This window comes from Ananas comosus, linkage group 13 (assembly GCF_001540865.1).
Source record: "Ananas comosus cultivar F153 linkage group 13, ASM154086v1, whole genome shotgun sequence".
NCBI lineage: Eukaryota > Viridiplantae > Streptophyta > Magnoliopsida > Poales > Bromeliaceae > Ananas > Ananas comosus.
This window is the reverse complement of record NC_033633.1, coordinates 456,561-477,472: the sequence shown is the minus strand read 5'-3', so window position 1 is coordinate 477,472 and position 20,912 is coordinate 456,561. Positions and strand designations below refer to the sequence as shown.

Genomic DNA, 20,912 nt, shown 5'->3' with positions numbered 1-20,912 from the left:
CGGGTTGAGATAGAATACTATACGGTTAGTAAACGAATCAATTTAACTCCGATTTGAGTTTTCGCATGAGAGATCTTCAATGCGAAACCAGGATCCACGGGCACCGGGGCGATTAAAATATGAATCTAATATATTAACTATGCTGCAAAACTCTTGTGTTGTGTGTGTTCACAATTTTCCGATTTCTATTCTCCGTCAATCAACTAACAAAAAAATGAAATGCTGAAAATATACTTGAAAGTAAGATACAACTTTATAATATTTCGACGAGTCTAGAGCTAGATCTGTATTTTAACATAGTTTACAAATTAACAAAATTTAGTGATCTGATTTGAATATTTTGTATACCTATAACGAACAAACGCACCACAGCGGTCATTAAAATTATAATTTACCCTTTATATTTGGTTCATTTAGTCAGTTGATGTCAAAAAATCATGAAATTGATTTCTAGATAATTTAAATGGTTCTTAGATCATGTTCAACGGTGCGATCGATCGATTTGAAAGCCTCTTCACAAAAAAATCTGCGTAGTAACGAGGTTTATATCCATAGTTAGTCAGTCAAAATCTAATATATATATATATATATATATATATATATATATATATATATATATATAAAATCTTTTGTTGCATATTAATAGAAGCTTAGAATTGGTGTTTTTAGAAATCGAAATCCTCCCGGTCCTTTTTGCTGTAGCAGAGACTGCAGATTTTAATCGGCTTTTTATTATTATAAGAATGAAGCAGAAGCGGAGGCTAAAAAACTCGAGTTCTTATCCAGATAGAGGAGTTTTATATCTAGCTTATTGCTCTTTAGTTGGTGAATTTGTAAATATATTTTGGTGATTTAGTTTTTGATTAAAAAAAATCTAAAAGTCGGAATTTTAATTAGATATCATAATTTCTTTGTTTAATTTGAGTGAAGTGTATCTGAAAATGAACTTTAGAATAGTGAAAAATAGGTCATTATTGAGGTTTAGACTTTCGCTAGATAGAGAGAGGGCTATGCAATTGAATTATGAAGATATAATACTTTATTATGGGCTTGAACGAAAATTTAAAAACATTTAACACTCTACTCTTAGCAGTGAAACGATTCCAAATTAATTTTTTTTTTGAGAAAAAACGATTCCAAATTATCCCAATTATAAAATGACGAGTTGATGTTACTTTGTTGGTGGAGGTTATGCTGCGCAAGTCAAATAATATATATATATATATATATATATATATATATATATNTATATATATATATATATATATATATACACATTTGGACGCATGATGATATGGGGATATGTAATGAGCTCACCATTGCATCACCATTCACTAAACTGTTATATTTAAAAATAAGTTTTACTAAGTTTTACAAACTAGCTTATATTTACATAATAATAGTATTTAACTAATAAAAAATTATATATCATAAGGTGATTGCTGTAAAGTGAAATATAAAATGTAATTATTAAATTTTAAATTTTATAAATGATTGTCAAAATTGTTTGTAAGAATAATATATTTCTGACTACCTTATAACTAAATAAGTAGATTAAAAAATATTTTTCTTACAAGTAAATTTTATAAAACTTTACAAACTATATAATTTAATAGTTAGATTTCAACTTCAAAATTATAAATTAATACATATCTTATTAATAATTATATTATTTTTAATTAAATATTGCCATGTATACTGATTATAAATACGCTACGTCCAATTCATCAAGCTGTTGGAGAAGCGAAGGGTCGCGTTACTCCACATCTTGTTGACTTAGAAGATGCCCAAACAAAAAGTGGACGTCACTCTTTTGAGTGCATTAAGAGTCGTGCTCGTATATATATTCCCTATGCTAAGCAGCAGCATCGATGGGAATAGAATATATATCTAAAGTGGACACGCATCTTTAATGGCTCCTTTTCCATTTTTTTAAAACAATTAACACTGCACAATCCATGAGAAAATCTTACTTAAAACAGTTATATATTATTTATCTTATTAAAAATATAAAAGTAATTTTTTTCTTATTTTTTATTATTTCTTTTCCTATTAAACAGTTTACATGTTATAGAGGCCACATGTTTTCTCACCTTTTTGTTGGGTTTGCTGGTGCTTCCACCTAAACAGGCGGGTTGGATAATTCGTGGGTGGATTATTATATCCGTAGGTTATTTCGATGTGAGTAAAATTTATCAGTAAATTTTTAAGTAGTTAATATTTTTATCTGTACCTGTCCGCGAGTGGGCGAGTGGGTATGCGGGTTATCCGCAATTTTTTTTCTTTTATATTTTTTGAATATAAAATATATATATATATATATATATATATATATATATATATAGTATATATATATATATTAAAAGTGTAATATAATTTATTACTTTAAAATATCATAAAATACAATAAGAATATTTAAAGTTTTAAAACAAAAATATTTTATAATATAAAAGACAAGCGATACGAAATTAGAATTAGAATTAAAATTTTAAAATAGATAAATAAATAAATAAATATTTTAATTAAAAAATATATTATGTAATTAAAAGATATATGTGAGGTATCCATAGGTATCCGGGGTTATCCAAAATGCTATGGCTCAATGGTACCTATCCGTTTTAATCGTAATTTTTTGGGTTGGAAAAGTATGTATCTATATCCGTAAATTTGCAGGTAACCTATGAGCACTATGGTTTGGGTCGAGATTCCACGATCTACTCGCACCAAAGAATAAACCACACATCACCACACAAACTTTTTTTTAAAAAAAAAAAATTTCCACAGAATAGTATATATATATTTTAAGAGAGATAGATAACATATTACCTGCTTCAAATTTAGGACCTTAAATACCAACTATTAAATTTTTTATCACTTGCCTTGGGAACATACGGTATCCCCACACAAACTTGGAAATTAGAATTGGATGTGGTAGGTTCAACTCGCCCGTGTTAGGCACGCATCTTTTTCTTAGTAAAGATGTATGGGCCCCTTGGAATTGGAATAGATTCCTTCGCTTTATTCACTTATTTATTTTATTAACGCTCAATTTTTTATTTTTTTTAATTTAAATAATTTTAGTGGGATGTCAACCTATCGATTTGGAACTGTTTTTGCCAAATCTGAAGCCGAACCCCAATAAAAAAAATCGGGAACTTGAAACCATATCCGAATCCGTTAAATATTTATTTATTTTTTATATCTATAATCGAAACCATACTTGAGTTTAAATGAAACTCAGATATAAATACTAGTTGACATCCGTAGATTTCAGTCAGTTACTATAGGAGTGTATTAAATTTAACAGCTAAATTTTATGGCTGTAATTAATTTTTAGTAATAAAATTATAAATTACATTAACAAGTAAAGATAATAAAATAAAAAAAAACATTAAATTTAAAAAATGAGACGAAAAACAGAAGTTGGAGAGGTGTAAACATTTATTTCCTCAGAAACTTCTTACACCAAACCATGCACCAAACACCATTGAAGGTTACATTATTCAAGTTCTTCGCAGAGATTGTAAAGAAAAGATGCATCTTTCATAAGCAGTTTTCGAATTTCCCCAATGTAAAATACATCCACAACTTCGTCCAAAATCGAAACGAAAAAACTTTGTGCTCATTACGTACGTCGAATGCCTTTTCTTTTATCTTCTTTAACTATATTGGAAAAATAAAAAAACGTACCCAGTAGAACTTCCAAACATACAACCAAACCAAGCATAAATAAATGATGTCACAGTAACCGAAATTACCATACCGGAGAGAAAAAAAAAAGAGATAAACATAAGGATCGCGCATAATTCCCAGCTATTATATATTCTGCGCATGGCATTGTAAACAAAGTTAAACATAATATGCCCATTTCATTACAAGCAGAAGACAAACATATACAAGCACTTTAACATACCACAGACAGGAGCAAACTAGCATTCCGGGCATTTTAACATATCATAGAGAGGAGCAATTAACAATTAATTACTTGTTTCTATACAAGCACTTCAGCATATCATAGGGAGAAGCAAACTAGCATTGCAAGCGAGGGAAAATTCGATTACATCTAGTAGCATCCGCTGACTAAAGAAGACCCTGCAGCTTATTAAAGTAAAATTGTTGCATGAGAGTTGGTTTCGTCGTCTGAAGAGAGTAGGGTTTGAACCACGGATTCCATATTCGGCCTTTTACTTCTGTCCTCCTCCAAGCAAGCGATTGCCAGCTTCACCATCATCAGCGCCTGTGAGTAGTTGAAGTTGTCATTCAATCTCGAGTCCACAAAATCTTCAATCCAAGATCTCTCTCCACTCTTCAGTATCTCCACGAGCATCTTAACGATAGTTCGTAAAGCTATCTCTACATTTTCTTCCCTGCGTATCACCCAATCCGAAACTCTTAGTCCCTTCACTAATTCCAGAAGCACTACCCCGTAGCTGTAGACATCAACTTTCCCTGTGATGGGAAGACTAGACGCCCATTCGGGCGCAATATAACCTCTAGTCCCTCGAATCCTTGATAAACTCGGATCAGACCCGTTTCTCTGGAACAGTTTTGCCAATCCAAAATCTGTGATCTTGGGCTCAAAATCTCGGTCCAACAATATATTCTCGGGCTTCACGTCGCAATGTATAACCCATTCTAAGCACTCGTGGTGAAGATAAGCCAAGCCTTTCGCCACCCCTACTGCAATTTTGTACCTTTCCTTCCACCCAAGCAGGCTATTTGTGCTCTCGCTACCGAATAAGATCTTGTCCAAGGAGCCATTTTCAACATACTCAGATACCAACATCTTGTGCGAGTGTTCCGAACAGAATCCCCACATCCTCACTAGATTCATATGGTTAATCTTCCCTATGACACTTAGTTCAGCTTTAAATACTTCCTCTCCTTGTATTATGTCTTCCAACTTCTTCACAGCTACTACTCTTTCATCGTCTAGTACTCCCTTATAGACAGTGCCTGATCCTCCCCTCCCAAGCTCGTGCTTAAATTTTCCGGTAGCCTTTTCCAAGTCCTTGTAGGTGAACCTTCGAAACTGACTACTTATCACCTTATATCCTTCCTCTATTTCTAACGGTATCTGCTCTCTCCTGAAAATAAACCACCACCCAGTAGTGATAAAAAATGCTTCTATAACTAAAAATGCCGAGATGAACGCATAAAAATACTTCCATGTTGTCTTATCACTACTTGTGCTAGACTTGTCAGAGTAAGCTAATTCAACTACTGCTTTTGTTGCATTGCAAACAAGATTACGTGCTCGAGGAACAGAGTTTTTTGAAAGTGTTAATTTTTTGGGGAGTTTGAGGTAAATCGTGCCTAGGAATGCAGAAGAGTTCTTACCATTGAAGAGGGCAGCTTTTAGATAGCAATCTCCTGTGCCCCATTTATACATGAAAGCTACGCAAGAACAAGAATTCGTGCAATTCTTCTTGCAAGCCATGAAAGATATGGACGTGCTGTAATCCATATCAGACCCCCAAAAGTCAGTGTTAGGAAGTGGATGAAAAATCACTTTCTGAGAATTACCACAAATCATCTTGAACTTGGGCTTGCATCCTTTGCTCCAATCACTAGGATCACTCATCTCGTAATCAGGAGGACAATAACATGCGGGCATAGGAGCATACATGCAAATCCCGTTTTTACCACACAAACCGTGTATTTCACAAATTTGCGAAAGAGCCATCCATGTAACCGACCAGCTCTTATCCGATTCATTGAGGCTGTACAGCCTAAGATTACCATCATAGTCTAAAGTTAGCCTCCTCCTAATCCCTGGACCCAAATCTGAAGCTTCGAATGTAAATTTATCACTAGAAGAAAACCGACCCAAGTCATCAAGACTTCCGCACCTGCTACTGTTGAAGGCTATTCTATTATTTACCCACACACTATTGTCAGGATCAGGCCAATATATGTCGGAAAGTTCAGGAGTATCATATGTGAGTGAGAGTATATAGTTTTCAACGAAACGAAAACTAAAGTAACCCAAGGAAAGCGATTGGTTAGAAGATACCAGCTTTGTGATTGCAGTGATGGGTTGAGTAGGCAGCAAAGTATCGGTGGGAAAATCGAAGCTTTTCCAGAGAGTTTCACCGCTCGAGTCCTTGATGACAAGATTACCGGTTTCCAACAGTTGGGCATGATTGGGAGGAGTAGAAGTATTGGTGGCCCAAATGACCTCGCCGTTGTAATCGGTTAGGACCATGTTGCCGTCTTTCCTTAATGTAACGGCAGATCCTTTGCCATGCACAAGATGGTTGGGGTTTGCGCTCCAAACCACAGTCCTGTCAGCTGATTTAACGAACCATATTGAGAAGGTGAAGGCATTTGAACCAACTTGGTAGAAACCACATTGGAAGGCTCCATCTGGTGAGATCAGAAAATCGGAGTTATCCTCTACAGAGAGAGAAGCTCCACGCTGCAAATAGGCATGGTCTGTCATACACAAATATCGAGGGAGAGCAAAGATGAGAAATAGAGTTGTAAGGAGTGCAGGAGGAGATACACTTCTCATGGTCTTTAAGTATTTGAACTGCATATGTAGTGGCAATGGATTACAATATAAAAACCCTTTGCTCTCAAAGTGCCTGCTTAAAAGTTTTACTCTGATAGATATAAACCCCTGATTCAAATGTCCATAGAAATTGATAGGAAGCTGAATTATTCAAGCATTTAGTGCAGAGACCATCAGCTTTGACAGATGACTTTATCTGTGGACCCTCCATGTGAAATTTTTTCCGATCTAACTGATGTGAACCAAAACCAGCTTAAGGGAGAACTAAGAGACAGTCGCATGGTAACACTAGTTGGAATTTTTGGCATATCCATACACAGGAAGAGAATGACATTATTTTTCATTCAACTAGGTTTTCATAAAGTGGAATTACATAAAAGATATGATGCACTTGTGCACTTAAGTTCGACAAATTGCTTATCGTGATGTAGTAGTTTGAACTAACGTATACAGGATAAGAAACAGCATTAATTATATGGAATCAACGCAAGAATCTAGCATGGTTCTGCTTCAAAATTCTGACTTCTATGCCGCTTATATCCAATTTCCTTAGAAAATTCAAAGGTGTGTTTGTCTCCTAGAAAAAATCTCTCTTTCTTGCACCTTTGAATCGCTAGACACCCAAGGGATTCCACCCTTATCTTTAATGGTTGGACATCAATAATTAATTGAATTTATAGGAATAGTCTCCAGCTACTAGAAGATGGCGAAATGTAAAATGACACCTCTTCTATATTTTGTCCTTAAAATAGAAGAATGAAATAAGGTAGATAACCAAAAATTCAAAACTCCCTAATTATCAGAATTTATCTAACGGGTATTGCTATCCAAGACAGATTTTTGAGGCAATAAAGTCTCCCTGTTGGAACTTTCATGCTCTACTGATGGTTGAATCTTGAATATAATTAAGAAAGATTTTACCAGGATTTAACTGAGAAAGAAAAAAATAATGCACATATTGACGAACCTTCTAAAAAAAATAATCAGTTTGGCTTTAGTACCACATAGAATATTCATAACCATGTTTTCTGTATCCCTTAACAGGCACATCTGCATGCACGAAAGCACAAACAACATATAGATACTCATGTACTCTATATAGGGAGTTGCTAATCTGCATGAAGCATTGAAGAACTAAAACAAATAAAATCTGCCGAAAACACCTAAAGCATAATCAGTAGCTCAACAAGAAATAATCGTACCAGCCACTGCGCTGGTAGTGTTTGTATACATGCCGCTGCCTGCAGCATCATAGCAGCAGAAGAAAGCAAGCAACAAAAGGGTGAAAACAATTTCTCGGTATCTTCGCCGTTCTATGTTTTAATGTATGCAAATTTTACTTGTTTGAGAGTGCCAAAGGATGGACTTTCCTACTCTTGTCACCGTTGACTAGCTTGCAAATTGCAATGCAACCTAGCCTGACGCCGAAAGGGCATCTTCTCAAAAAAAAAAAGAAAAAAAAAAGAAAAAAAGAAAGAAAAATAAAAAGAAAAGCAGTTACTACTAAGTTTTCCATTGTTTCACCAATAGACTACAAGCACTGGCTCCATCATCAGCTGCACACTCCATTGCATAGAATTTGCGTCTGAAAAATAAAAAAAATTCGCAACAATATCGAATGAGGCCTAAGCATCGAAGTAAACAGTTATAACAAAAGAAGAGAGTTTTTATCTTTTTACATGTCTGCTCGATTACCAATTTGCCATCATCTTGCAGAAAAAAAAAAAAAAAAAATCATAATGGAAGACTGTAATTGTCAAACCACCGGACCGACTGTTTCATTTGAGCTCTCTCATGCGAAGTAACGTAAGCGAAATCTAAATCATCAAAAATGGAGCTTGTTTAAGAAAGAAATTGCCAATATGTAGAGAACCATGAATGATTTTGCCAACACTATGTTAAGCTTGGATAATATATCCAACCAAATTTGGGGCAAGGAATGTTTCTAAACTAGTCCCTTCTTCTAATAGATCTTACGCAAAATGTTACTTTTGAAAAAAATTTATTTTGAACTCTACAAGGATTCGAAATGAAGTATCCTACTCTTTGTCAATATACCCAACCAAAGTGAAGCTATTTTTTTTTTTTTATAAAAAAAAATCCAATACAAAGTAACCTGAAGTACGAAGCACTTTAATCATCTTCTGTCTAAAATGAGAAGCCATTCTAACCCTGTAAAATTGGTAATCTCATTCTATTTTCAAGTAAAGTTACTGCAAATTACGGCTAAGAAATAACAAGAAAATAGAAAGGAAAAAAAAAAAAAAAAAAAAAGCTAAACAAGCGAATGTGCTAGGAAATCATAAGAAAAACATAAAAAAAAATTTAAGTAAATGCGTGCTTTACAATAATGGTAAAGATGGAAGCAAACAAAATTAGGTTTCGAGCGAAAAGTACAAGGGGAAGGGGATACGCGGAGCCCACGGAGGCGATCGTTCATACGAATCGGCAGCGACTGTTTGATCTTGCGTCCTTACCTAGAAGTCGGCGGCGAAATAGAACATAGCCCCGACTTTGCCATGTAGAAAACTAGAAATTGGATTAGGCCCAATAGCTACCCAAAATCTATAATGGTCTTTTATGGGTCTAATTTATCCGGCCCAAGTCCCGACCAATAGGATGCTCGCATAATTGATAATTCCCGCCGCATAACCGCCGCGAGCAACCGTGCAGAGCTCGCGCGCACGCCATCGTCTCCACTTCTCGCGCTGCGTCGCCGCTTCGAAACCCTAACTCCATCTCTTTCCCATTTCGCAAATTTTAATCGCTTATACTCATCTTCAAGCCCTTGTCTCTCCAATCGATTCACAAGCTAGGGTTCTCTCGGAATCTCATGAGATCCTGCTGCGGCTAGGTAAAGAGTAGCTTCTTTACTTCAAATCCTTCGCAAAAGTCTCTCTCTCTTTTTTTTATTTTATTTGAGGTGGTTTTTTAGGCTAGTTCGTGCTCTTGGTACTGTGCTTTCAAGTTTAAGTAATCAAAATGTGTTCTTTTAACTTCTTATATTTTGTACATTTGTGGGGTTTTGGGGAATCAAAGAACTATTTTTGGAGTTAAAAAGGCTGTTTTTAGGTTGTTACTTAGTGGAGATCTTCGGATCGGTTAAGGAAGCTCATGGCATTTTCTTGTTGGACCTTAAAAAGCTTCAAATTAAGGAAAAATTAAATTGCCCAAATAGAATGTTGAGAAGTGTCATAAATATTAGCCCGAGGTTACTATTATTGGAGTTCTTTGCAGAAATTAAATTGAAAAGAAACAACATTACGCAAATTTTATAGCATGAATAAGCTGGTCGAATTCCGATCATAAAGAATTGCAGTAAGTAGTTTGCAAGGAATTGCGGTAAACGGGCATAAACGGAGCAAACGAGCATATCAAGAGAGGGAAAATTCTTTTTTTTTTTTTTTTAGCTAGGGCCATTTTGATTGCAAATATAGCTCAATTCCTCCAGATGGATATAATTACTATAAAAAGGAAAACTGCNTCTTGGGCTCAAAATCTCGGTCCAACAATATATTCTCAGGCTTCACATCGCAGTGTATAATCCATTCTAAGCACTCGTGGTGAAGATAAGCCAAGCCCTTCGCCACCCCTACTGCAATTTTGTACCTTTCCTTCCACCCAAGCGAGCTATTTGTGCTCTCGCTGCTGAATAAGATCTTGTCCAAGGAGCCATTCTCGACATACTCAAATACCAACATCTTGTGCGAGTGTTCCAAACAGAATCCCCACATTCTCACTAGATTCATATGGTTAAACCTCCCTATGACAAGTAGTTCAGATTTGAATACTTCCTCTCCTTGTATTATGTCTTCCAACTTCTTCACGGCGACTACTCTCTCATCATCAAGTACTCCCTTATAGACAGTGCCCGATCCTCCCCTCCCAAGCTCGTGCTTAAATTTCCCAGTAGCCTTTTCCAACTCCTTGTAGGTGAATCTTCGAAACTGACTACTTATTACCTTATATCCTTCCTCTATTTCTAACGGTTTCTGCTCTCTCCTGAAAATAAACCACCATCCAGAAATGATAAAAAGTGCTTCTATAACGAAAATTGCCGAGATGAACCCATAAAAATACTTCCATGTTGTCTTATCACTACTTGTGCTAGACTTGTCAGAGTAAGCTAAATCAACTACTGCTTCTGTTGCATTGCAAACAAGATTACGTGCTTGAGGAACAGAGTTTTTTGAAAGTGTTAAATTTTTGGGGACTTTGAGGTAAATCGTGCCTGGGAATGCAGAAGAGTTCTTACCATTGAAGAGGGCAGCTTTTAGATAGCAATCTCCTGTGCCCCATTTATACATGAAAGCTACGCAAGAACAAGAATTCGTGCAATTCTTCTTGCAAGGCATGAAAGATATGGACGTGCTGTAATCCATATCAGACCCCCAAAAGTCAGTGTTAGGAAGTGGATGAAAAATCACTTTCTGAGAATTACCACAAATCATCTTGAACTTGGGCTTGCATCCTTTGCTCCAATCACTAGGATCAGTCATCTCGTAATCAGGAGGACAATAACATGCAGGCATAGGAGCATACATGCAAATCCCGTTTTTACCACACAAACCGTGTATTTCACAAATTTGCGAAAGAGCCATCCATGTAACCGACCAGCTCTTATCCGATTCATTGAGGCTGTACAGCCTAAGATTACCATCATAGTCTAAAGTTAGCCTCCTCCTAATCCCTGGACCCAAATCAGAAGCTTCGAATGTAAATTTATCACTTGAAGAAAACCGACCCAAGTCATCAAGACTTCCGTACCTGCTACTGTTGAAGGCTATTCTATTATTTACCCACACACTATTGTCAGGATCAGGCCAATAGATGTCGGAAAGTTCAGGACCATCATATGTGAGTGAGAGTATATAGTTTTCGACGAAACGAAAACTATAGTAACCTGGGGAAAGCGATTGGTTAGAAGATACCAGCTTTGTACTTGCGGTGATGGGTTGAGTAGGCAGCAAAGTATCAGTGGGAGAATCGAAGCTTTGCCAGAGAGTTTCACCACTCGAGTCCTTGATGACAAGATTACCAGTTTCCAACAGCTGGGCATGTTTGGCAGGAGTGGAAGTATTGGTGGCCCAAATGACCTCGCCGTTGTAATCAGTTAGAACCATTTTGCCGTCTTTCCTCAACGTAACGGCAGATCCTTTGCCATTTACAAGATGGTTAGGGTTTGCGCTCCAAACCACAGTCCTGTCAGCTGATTTAACAAACCATATTGAGAAGGTGAAGGCATTTGAACCAACTTGGTAGAAACCGCACTGGAAGGCTCCATCTGGTGAGATCAGATAATCGGCGTTATCCTCTACGGAGAGGGAAGATCCACGCTGCAAATAGGCATGGTCTGTCGTACACAAATAACGAGGGAGAGCAAAGATTAGAAATAGAGTGGTGAGGAGTGCAGGAGGAGACAAACCGCTCATGGTATATCATGTATTTGTGCTGGACATGTAGCAGCAATGGATCAGAATATAAAACCCTGTACTCTCAAAGTGCCAGGTTCTAATGTTTTTACAAAACCTTTTTTTTTCTGATATATACAAACCCCTCTCAAATGTTCATAGAAATGGATAGGAAGCTGAATTAGCATTTAGCTCCTAGCTATTGCAGATGACAATCAGCTTTGACAGCTGACTTCTTCTGTGGAGCCTCCAACGAAAAATATATCCGACCTGACTGATGTGAACTGAACCACGTTAATGAAAAACTATGAGCCAGTTGCATGGTAACACGGTAACATCATCGAATTCTTGGCATATCCATACATTCGCCGTTCACACAGGCTTGACGGACATTATTCTTCATTCAACTAGATTTTCGTAGAGTGGAATTACACGGAACATATGATTAATGTGCACTTAAGCCGGCAAATTGCTTATCGTGATGTAGTAGTTTGGACTAAAACATATGCAGGACTGGAAAGTGGAATTAATTGTATGGAATCAAGTCAAGAATCTAGCGCGATTCTGCTTCAATGTTCTGAATTTTATGCCAGCTATGTCCCATGTTCTTAGAAAATTCATAAGGCACGTTTCTTTCTTGCACCTTTAATCGTGGGACCCCAAGGAGTTCCAGCCTTATACTTAAAGGTTGAACAATAACCATTCTTATCTGAGTTTATAGGAATAGTCTCCAAATACTTTAAGATGGAAAGACATAAAATGACATTTCTTCTATATGTTGTCCTTAAGATTGTAAGAATGAAATAAGTTGGATAGCTGAAATTTCAAACTCATTAATTATCAGAAATTACGTGACGGGAACAGCTACCCAACAGAAAGAATTCCGAGGCGGAAACTCTCTTTGTTGTAATTTTCAGTTCTACTGGTGATCATTTGTTGAATGTAGAAATGTCAGTAAAGACGAAGAACTAATCTAACTAAGAAAGATTCTACCAGGATTTAATTGAAGTAGAAAAAAAGGGCAATTGCTTATATACCCTTGAAAAGTTTCCGACTTTTCGATTTATCCCTCTTAGAAGGCTAATATTGAAAATACCCTTTCTACGTTCCAACCTATTTCTAATATATTCCTAGAGTTAAAATCTTTTAATTAACTATGTTATATCTAAAAAATTACTATTTTGCCCTTTCAAATATACCTTTCTACCATCACTGACTTTCTTATTTGTCCTTAAAGTCAGGGACACAAAAAATATTTTGACTTTTGGTCTTTTCCAATATACCCTTCTGCCGTCATCAACATTTTTTATTTGCCCTTAAGTTAAGGGCTAAATTGATATTTTAATTTTTTTTAAACTGTGGTAGATATTTAACTCACGTTTAATTCAAGTTAATTTAACAGGAGATAATTGCGGGTGTATTTTGCAATAACGGTGGAACATATGAGGGGTATTTTAGAAAGAAAAAAAAGCAAAGGTAAATCGGATATTTTCAAACGTATGAGGGATATATAGGCAATTATCCTTAGAAAAAACTACATCTAGATTCTAATGCACTCCTTGAAGCTAAAATAAAAACAAAAAAGAACCATTACAAAGTAACATGAAGTACCAAGCGCTTTGATCATCTTCAGAAGACATCAAAACCCTACAAAATTGATAAAACTTAACTCTGTTTTCAAGTAAAGGCTCGCAACTAAACTTCTAATTTGAAATCTCGAGCAATAATAGTCAAGCCCTTAGCCTAGGTGCTAGATACAGTCAATTATATTGAAAATTGAAGCAAGAAAATAAGGTTTCATGAAAGTGTACAATTTTTTTTTTTTTTTACAAAATAAGGCTCTACTGGGGAACACCTCTGTTCGTGCGAATCGGCAGCGACTATTTTGATCTAGCGCCGTTTCCTAGAAGTCGGCGGCGAAACAGAAGATAGCCCCGACTTTACATCGACTCGGCAAGAGTAGAAATTGGATTAGGAGCAACGTTCATAGCAAATGACGGCCCAATTTTTATGGGCCCTACGAATCCGGCCCAATTCCCAACCAATAGGGTGGCCGCATAATTCCCGCCCCCAAGCCGCCGCGAGCGACCGTGCGGAAAGTAGTGGAAACGCCTCTCCAACCTCCACTCTCGTGCTGCGTCGCCCCTTCGAAACCCTAATTCCATCTCCCTCCCATTTCGCGAGTTTACGCTTATACTCATCATCAAAATCTCGTCCATCCAATCGATTCACTAACTAGGGTTCTCTCGGAATCTCATAAGATCCTGCTGCGGTAAGGTAAGAGTGGCTCCTTTGCTTCAAATCCTTCGCAAAAGTCTCCTTTTTTTTTTTGTTTTATTTGTGGTGTTTTTTAGCTAGTTCGAGCGCTTGCTACTGTGCTTTCAAGTTTAAGTAATCGAAAATGTGCTCGTAACTCTTATATTATGTACATTTGTAGGGCTTTTGGGAATCAAAGAGCCATTTTTTGAGTTAAAAAGGCTGTTTTTAGGTTGTTACGTAGTGGAGATCTTCGAATCGGTTGAGGAAGCTCATGGCATTTTCTTGTTTGAGCTTAAGATCATGCAATCATACTTATTTAGCTGCTGATGACTCTGTTGGAATCAAGTATACAAAGTGCCTGAGCAAATATGTAGTTACTGAGGTTAGAGTACATGGTCTTCAAAGAAGCCCTTTTGTTCATTCTAGTTTAGTTTTAAAAGCAAATATTTTTTCAGTAAAGAGGACATGGAATATTAGAATTACTGGTGAGTTGCAGCCTCCGGAAAGAGTCGATTCTAGTGTAACAGAAAAAACCATTTTAGTGGAGGAAGGAGATGCGTCTTTAAATAAGGAAGCTACCATTTCAAAGTCAAACTACCATCCAGAGATTGATTATGGAAATGGAGGCCCTGATAGTTCTAAGGGCTCCGGTAGTAATGGTAAGTTCCCGCCTAGAGGAGGAGGGGGTGGCGGCGGCGGAGATAATGGTGATGAAAAGAATAAGAAAGAGGGAGATGAATTTGGGCCATTATTAAATTTCGAGGAGGTGATGAAAGAAGTAGAGGCACGTGGGGCCCGCCTTCCATCCGACATGTTGGAAGCTGCAAAAACAGTTGGGATTCCAGAAGTTCTTCTATACAGATACTTGGAAATGCAGGTACATACTTATGTGATTGGCCATAAATGAAACTTTATTGTATTTAGAGGCATCCAATTGTTATTGTATTATAAGCTCTTCTTTGTCTTTGTTGTATAAATAAAGGCATCAGATTGGCCACTGGGTGTTGCAATGAGGAACTGTTCACTTCTTCGAAATCGGATGCTTGCTGACCCATCTTTTCTCTTCAAAGTTGGAACAGAGGTTTTGATAGTTTATTCATCATGATGTTTAAGACCTCAAGAATGTTTGGGAAGTAACCTTTTTTTTTTACCTTTTTTGGCTTGAAATTCTTTAGATAGTTATCGACTCTTGCTGTGCAACCTTTGCTGAGATCCAGAAGAGGGGCAAGGATTTCTGGGCAGAGTTTGAGTTGTATGCAGCAGATCTATTAGTAGGCATAGTTGTTAATGTAGCTTTAGTTGGTATGTTGGCACCTTATGCACGCTTTGGTCAACCATCTGCTTCAAAAGGTCTTCTTGGACGTATCAGACATGCTTACGGAACTCTGCCGAGCAGGTATGCAGTAACCAATTTTAGTTTTGTCAATTAACATGGCAACCACAATCATTTAACTGGGCTGTCTATCTAGCAAGCTGGGTTCTCATTGATGGCACAATATTTTTTCTGGAATCACTTCTCTTTTCTGCCTTTCGCTCGTGACACATTGCAGTTTAATTTAAAATCCCTTCATCAACTATCAGATTATACATCTATAATTTATCATGAGAGATCCAAATGTTTGATGCAGTGTTTTTGAAGCGGAAAGGCCAGGATGCAGATTTTCAGTTCAACAACGGATTGGGACATACTTTTGTAAGGTATGGTATTTCAATGACTAAGAAATCTTGTTGCTCTCATATGCAGTTGTTTTTTTTTCAATTTGTATATGTAATGATTCTTCAAGAAGCTTTAGTTGCATGTTTCTTGATGTTTATCACATTAATGAGAGCTTTACCATTTTAATGCAGGGTGTTTTATATGGTTCGGTTGGATTCATGTGCGGCCTTATTGGGCAAGGCATTGCCAATTTGATAATGACTGCCAAAAGGTAAATTCCTCAACTTGTTTTCAGTTCTACTTGTGTATACGTGTAAAATAATGTTAGTTACATATGCCATTGTTTTACTTTAGCTTATTGATAACCTTGTAAAAGATAACATTTTTATCTGCTAGCATTTATTTGCTCCATATACTTATGAAGGTTATTGGAGTACTTGACTAATTTCTAGTTGCATTCTGGACATAGTGTTTTTACTTTTCTTTCTTTTTTCTTTTCTTGGGCTAGCTTTCTCGTGTGTCGGATTGTCTCTGCTAGCTTGCAGCTTAAGTCTGGCTTATATCAAACACTACCAGAATCTAGATTCCTTACTAAATAAGAAAAATTGACTTGGATCCTGCTTGTTGCGCTTTTTTCATTTGTATTGCAATTAATTACAGAGTATCTTTTGTTATATTTTCCTCAGGAGCGTGAAGAAATCAGAAGAAGATATACCTGTTCCACCTCTTGTAAAGAGTGCTGCTCTTTGGGGTATGCACGGCATTCATCCTTAATATTTTCTTTTTTCTGAAGATTATTTTATCAACTTTAGGAAAATCATAGTTGAATTCCTATTGACTCTACAAAACCAAAATGATCAATTAGGCACTTGATTTTCAGAATTTTCCTATAAACATGCTTTGCCAAACAGCTCTTTCAGAATTCTTGAAATTAATGACTTCTGCATATTATATTTGCTAGGGTGATTTTTTTTAAAAAAACCTCTTGCACTATATTTTGTAACTTGAAAGCCATATCTTCATGTCCATCTTTGCCACTGATATGGGAATATTAATGATACAAACCACAGTTTGTGGTTATTTCTTATGCTTGCTGGATTATGTTAGCAAATTACTTGCAGGAAAACATTTGCTTTGATCTGTGTTTTCTTATGTCGTAGTAGAAGCAAACGCAATCAAAACCCTGAATAGTATGTTTCTATTTGCAGGAGTGTTTCTCGCGGTTTCTTCAAATACTCGTTACCAGATCATTAATGGACTGGAACGCTTAGTTGAGGCATCACCAGTAGCCAGGCGTGTTCCAAGCGTTGCAATGGCTTTCACAGTTGGTGTGCGCTTTGCCAATAACATTTACGGAGGAATGCAATTCGTCGATTGGGCTAGGTGGAGTGGTTGTCAGTGACGGTAGGCATCGTCTACTTCTTCTTAAATGCTTTAAGTTTGCAGATGAGGTCTTCTAGTTCTTATGCTTAATTCTGTTTGTTACTGAAAACATAATCAGCAAGGCGCTTAGTTAGTAATAAGAGGTAGCATCCCTATTTTGTTATTGTTGTACTCAATTCTATCGAAATGCAAGGCATTAATGCATAAGTGTCGCTCTTTACCAGGTTTCATGGAATTTAAACTTCTCCAGTTCTTTATTTTGATATTATTGCAACTTGTACTACATCGATCAAAAAGAAATAGTAACTATTAATAGGTTTTACAAATATAGACTAAAAGAGCTCCCTTATTGGACTTTAACATATCTATCTACTCACTTTATAGCAAGACAAATAGGAGCATATGTATACCAAAACAACATGAGATTTTTCGGAGCTGTTCCTCATAAGAAGCCTATGATTGTGCCGTGGGGACCCTACAAAGACGACGCAGAATCCACACCAACAACCGGAGAAGCAGTGAGGAGCTCTGAGTCCTCGCGACTTTCATTAGACCAAACCTGCGGCCCGTAGACATGAAGCCTCCCGTCGAAACGAAGGACCGCAATGTACTCACCGCTCTCACCCCTCTTGTTGCTGCTCCAAACACGTTCACCGGATCGCTTAACCGAGAGTTCCCCGTCGTTTTCCAGCTGAAGATAGCAATCATTACCGTCTGTATTCGTCTGCCACAGAGCCTTCTCCGACCGTTCATCTCTGATGACCAGATTACACTTAGAGAACCCCAGGGAGTAGTTTCTGTATTTCAGCTTCCTCGGAGGACTGAGCCTCTGTCCAGAGAACAATACATACTCTGTTTTTACTTCGGACCTGCTTAGTACCTTCGCGTCCTTCTGGTTATTACTGCTCCACCGCCTCTGACCGTAGATGCCGAGCCTGCCGTTGCTATTGAGCACGAGGGCATATTTCCCTTTCTTGGATTTGCTCGCACTTGACCATAGAGTGTAGTGGACATCTCGTCGAACGACCATTTCTCCATTTGGCTTTAGGGTGACATAGCAGTTCTGTCCACCGCCAGCTGTGTTGGTCTGCCAAATCGGAGTGTCGTAGTTATCGTAGAGGACTAGATCACAGTTGGGTTGCATGGTTAAGCGGTAGTACCCGTTTGTTAGGTTTTGGCCCGCCATGAGCACTTCGCCATTGTAGAGAACGTAGTCGGCGGTGGTGTATGGTGGAAGGAGGAGAAAGATGGTTGAAAGGGTGAGGAGGGCAAATGGGATTTGGATTGCCATTGTAGATGGTCTATGAGCTGCTATGATCTTAGTTATTTATAGTCTCTATTCATTTATTAGATCTACAATAGGCTTTGCATGAAATATGGTTTTTTGTAAAAACATGGTAGGGATGCATAAAAATGTGTAGCATGCGAGTGCAAGTACCTGTAGGATAAAGTAGAATTTGAGGACTCAAACTAAGTTGCTGATCTCTTAGCATTTGCTATAATGGTATGGTGATAATACCATTTTAACTTTTAAATTTAGGGAGACGAGTAGTTCACATTGAGCTTCACATTTTCCGCTTATTTTGTGTTTGCAAGAGATGTATTGTACCTGGATATATGATTGGATCAACCATTGGATGCCTTGTAATCATATTTTATCCACATCAATATCTTTCCCATTGTACAAGGCTTAATAAGTTATTTCCGTAGTTCCAGCTACAGCTTAAAACATTGATCGATGCTCTGCAATCATTAAACTACGGCAACTTCATTTGTATTGGGCTAATATTTTTGAATTAGGCCCGAAATGTAATTAGGCCTCATTAGGCCCACAACTTCATAACTACAGTGCGCTATGTTTCGAATTGCACGATCCAGGCCCATTAGAACCATCAAACCTTTTGTGGTCCCAAGTGGATCATAACACAGTGACCTTTCTCCATAAAGAATAACGGCCCAATACATGTTAGAGAGAGAACAAGAGAGGCAGAGAACAACTAGCCAAACTGGGCTGCTGTGACCAATTGAATTACACTTTTGTCCAGTATTTTACGCGAAAAAAAGAAAGAAAATATATGTAAGGAGCTCCTTCTAGAACTACTTGCATGAGAAGGGTCCACACGATTCATCAATTGTCTTTCATCCGACTACTACTTTCTCGACGAAGGTTTGAGTTCATTCACAAATTTTTTTTTGTTTAATTGAAAACATAGGGCTGAGCTGGGCCAAGCAGAGAATAAACACAGGTTGGGCCAGCATACACTCACTTATTTCGATTTACAAATCCTGTAGAACAGTGTTACTTCAGTAGGCCCAGCCAAATCGGGTCGCCGAATAAGCAAAAGAATTTCTCTCCATAAAATCATTAGATTCATTATTCATTTATGCATGCACAGGAATAAAAAACTCCGCGTATAAAATTGGATACGAAGACTAATATTTCTTCATCAACAGCCATATTTCCATTCCCTTGTGAGCATTATCACCTTAGTACTCGAGTAATTGCTTCACCGGCCTCCAAGGTAGAACCAAGGAGCTTCTCATATATAATGTAGATTGCGAGTTAACCTCTGATCATGATAACCTCTCATATATAATGTACACAAGTTAACCTCTGATCATGATAAACATCCTACAATATTCCCTACTACAGAGTCATCCTAATACACAATGCAACACTACGTACGTACCCTAGGATGAGAGAGAGAGAGAGAGAGAGAGAGATCTAAATTAAGAGGGAGAAGTACTAGAAGCGATATAAACTTTTAACATTACTACTACACTTGTGCTTGCAATAGTTGGTGATCACGTCCATGCACTGAAACAGCGGCGGGTCGAAGCTGAGCGGGGATCGAACGCACTTCTTGCATGCAGGGTGGCACGACCTCACCATGTCCAGGCAACGGCATTGGGGCGGGATGGACCGGGTGCATGGGCCACACCGATCGCAGCATGGCCACGGCCTCAACTTCCCCTTCCCTCTCTCCCCTGTCCCGTTCCCGTAAAACAAACACCAACAATTACAATCTCGTCCTGATTAATTAATCCACACAACGAGCAATTCAGGAGGGAGATCGAGATATATAATTAATTAATAACCTTGCGTTGGTGGTTGAGAGTCGAGCTTGGATTGGGCGCAGGGAATGGTCGCGAAGAAGAGAATCGCTGCTGCTGAGACGAGAAGCAGAAGCAGGGAGCTGCTCTTCATATTTGTGTGAGCTTCTTGTGCTGTGGCTTCCACTCGATCTATTTTGTAAAGCTCTTTCTATTTTTATTGAGAGCCCAATGCACATCCAGACACACACACGCGAAACAATAAATAGAGAAATAAAAGAGTTTTAGCAACATATCGTAGTCACGTGAAAAATATGTCTCTTTCTCCGGAAAATAAAGGAGTCGTTGTAGATAAGATCGAGTGGTGTCTCTGACGCAGCATTGTCCTGCCCTTCTATTTTATATTAAAAAAAAAACACGTAGGGAGGCCACTCAACTATATAATTTTTTATTTCCTTTATTTATCTTTGACTTGGCCGTAGTCGTCCTTAACTCCAACCCAGCGTGTGCACACACGCGTGCTCGAAACTCGTTCATAAAAGATCGTAGATTAAATTTCCAAAATTAAGCACACCAAGGTTTAAAATTTTCTGACCTTCAACTTAATCCCTCAGCCTACGCACAAAATGCA

The 20,912-nt window shown here is 37.5% G+C and overlaps 5 protein-coding genes across 9 annotated transcripts; 1 reads left to right on the top strand and 4 right to left on the bottom strand.

Moving 5' to 3' along the window:
* On the bottom strand, positions 3,795-7,905 carry LOC109719707 (putative receptor protein kinase ZmPK1). Of its 3 annotated transcripts, none has more exons than XM_020246491.1 (2): positions 7,720-7,905; positions 3,795-6,421 (listed from the first exon to the last, which is right to left on the bottom strand). In XM_020246491.1, exons 1-2 carry the CDS (start codon positions 7,768-7,770, stop codon positions 4,103-4,105), a joined length of 2,370 nt encoding a protein of 789 aa, XP_020102080.1. In that variant the 5' UTR covers positions 7,771-7,905; the 3' UTR covers positions 3,795-4,102. The 3 variants fall into 3 exon arrangements, with proteins under 3 accessions (XP_020102080.1, XP_020102081.1, XP_020102082.1); XM_020246492.1 differs by having other exon boundaries at positions 3,795-6,438; positions 7,720-7,828; XM_020246493.1 differs by lacking the exon at positions 7,720-7,905 and adding an exon at positions 6,509-7,446.
* LOC109719456 (protein RETICULATA, chloroplastic-like) lies at positions 9,195-18,875 on the top strand. Of its 3 annotated transcripts, none has more exons than XM_020246154.1 (9): positions 14,002-14,205; positions 14,366-15,064; positions 15,170-15,268; positions 15,363-15,583; positions 15,816-15,885; positions 16,036-16,115; positions 16,531-16,595; positions 17,053-17,248; positions 17,612-18,875. In XM_020246154.1, exons 2-8 carry the CDS (start codon positions 14,459-14,461, stop codon positions 17,244-17,246), a joined length of 1,335 nt encoding a protein of 444 aa, XP_020101743.1. In that variant the 5' UTR covers positions 14,002-14,205; positions 14,366-14,458; the 3' UTR covers positions 17,247-17,248; positions 17,612-18,875. The 3 variants fall into 3 exon arrangements, with proteins under 3 accessions (XP_020101745.1, XP_020101743.1, XP_020101744.1); XM_020246155.1 differs by lacking the exon at positions 17,612-18,875 and adding an exon at positions 17,452-17,490; XM_020246156.1 differs by lacking the exons at positions 14,002-14,205; positions 17,612-18,875 and adding an exon at positions 9,195-9,371 and having other exon boundaries at positions 17,053-17,447.
* On the bottom strand, positions 9,982-12,565 carry LOC109719650 (putative receptor protein kinase ZmPK1). Its single transcript, XM_020246433.1, has one exon. The coding sequence runs from the start codon at positions 11,947-11,949 to the stop codon at positions 9,982-9,984; it is 1,968 nt and encodes a 655-aa protein (XP_020102022.1). The 5' UTR covers positions 11,950-12,565.
* On the bottom strand, positions 17,703-18,518 carry LOC109719649 (mannose-specific lectin 3-like). The gene has a single exon (XM_020246432.1). The coding sequence runs from the start codon at positions 18,516-18,518 to the stop codon at positions 17,703-17,705; it is 816 nt and encodes a 271-aa protein (XP_020102021.1).
* Positions 19,575-20,536, bottom strand: LOC109719457 (Bowman-Birk type trypsin inhibitor-like). Its single transcript, XM_020246157.1, has 2 exons — positions 20,327-20,536; positions 19,575-20,215 (listed from the first exon to the last, which is right to left on the bottom strand). The coding sequence occupies exons 1-2, from the start codon at positions 20,433-20,435 to the stop codon at positions 19,974-19,976; spliced, it is 351 nt and encodes a 116-aa protein (XP_020101746.1). The 5' UTR covers positions 20,436-20,536; the 3' UTR covers positions 19,575-19,973.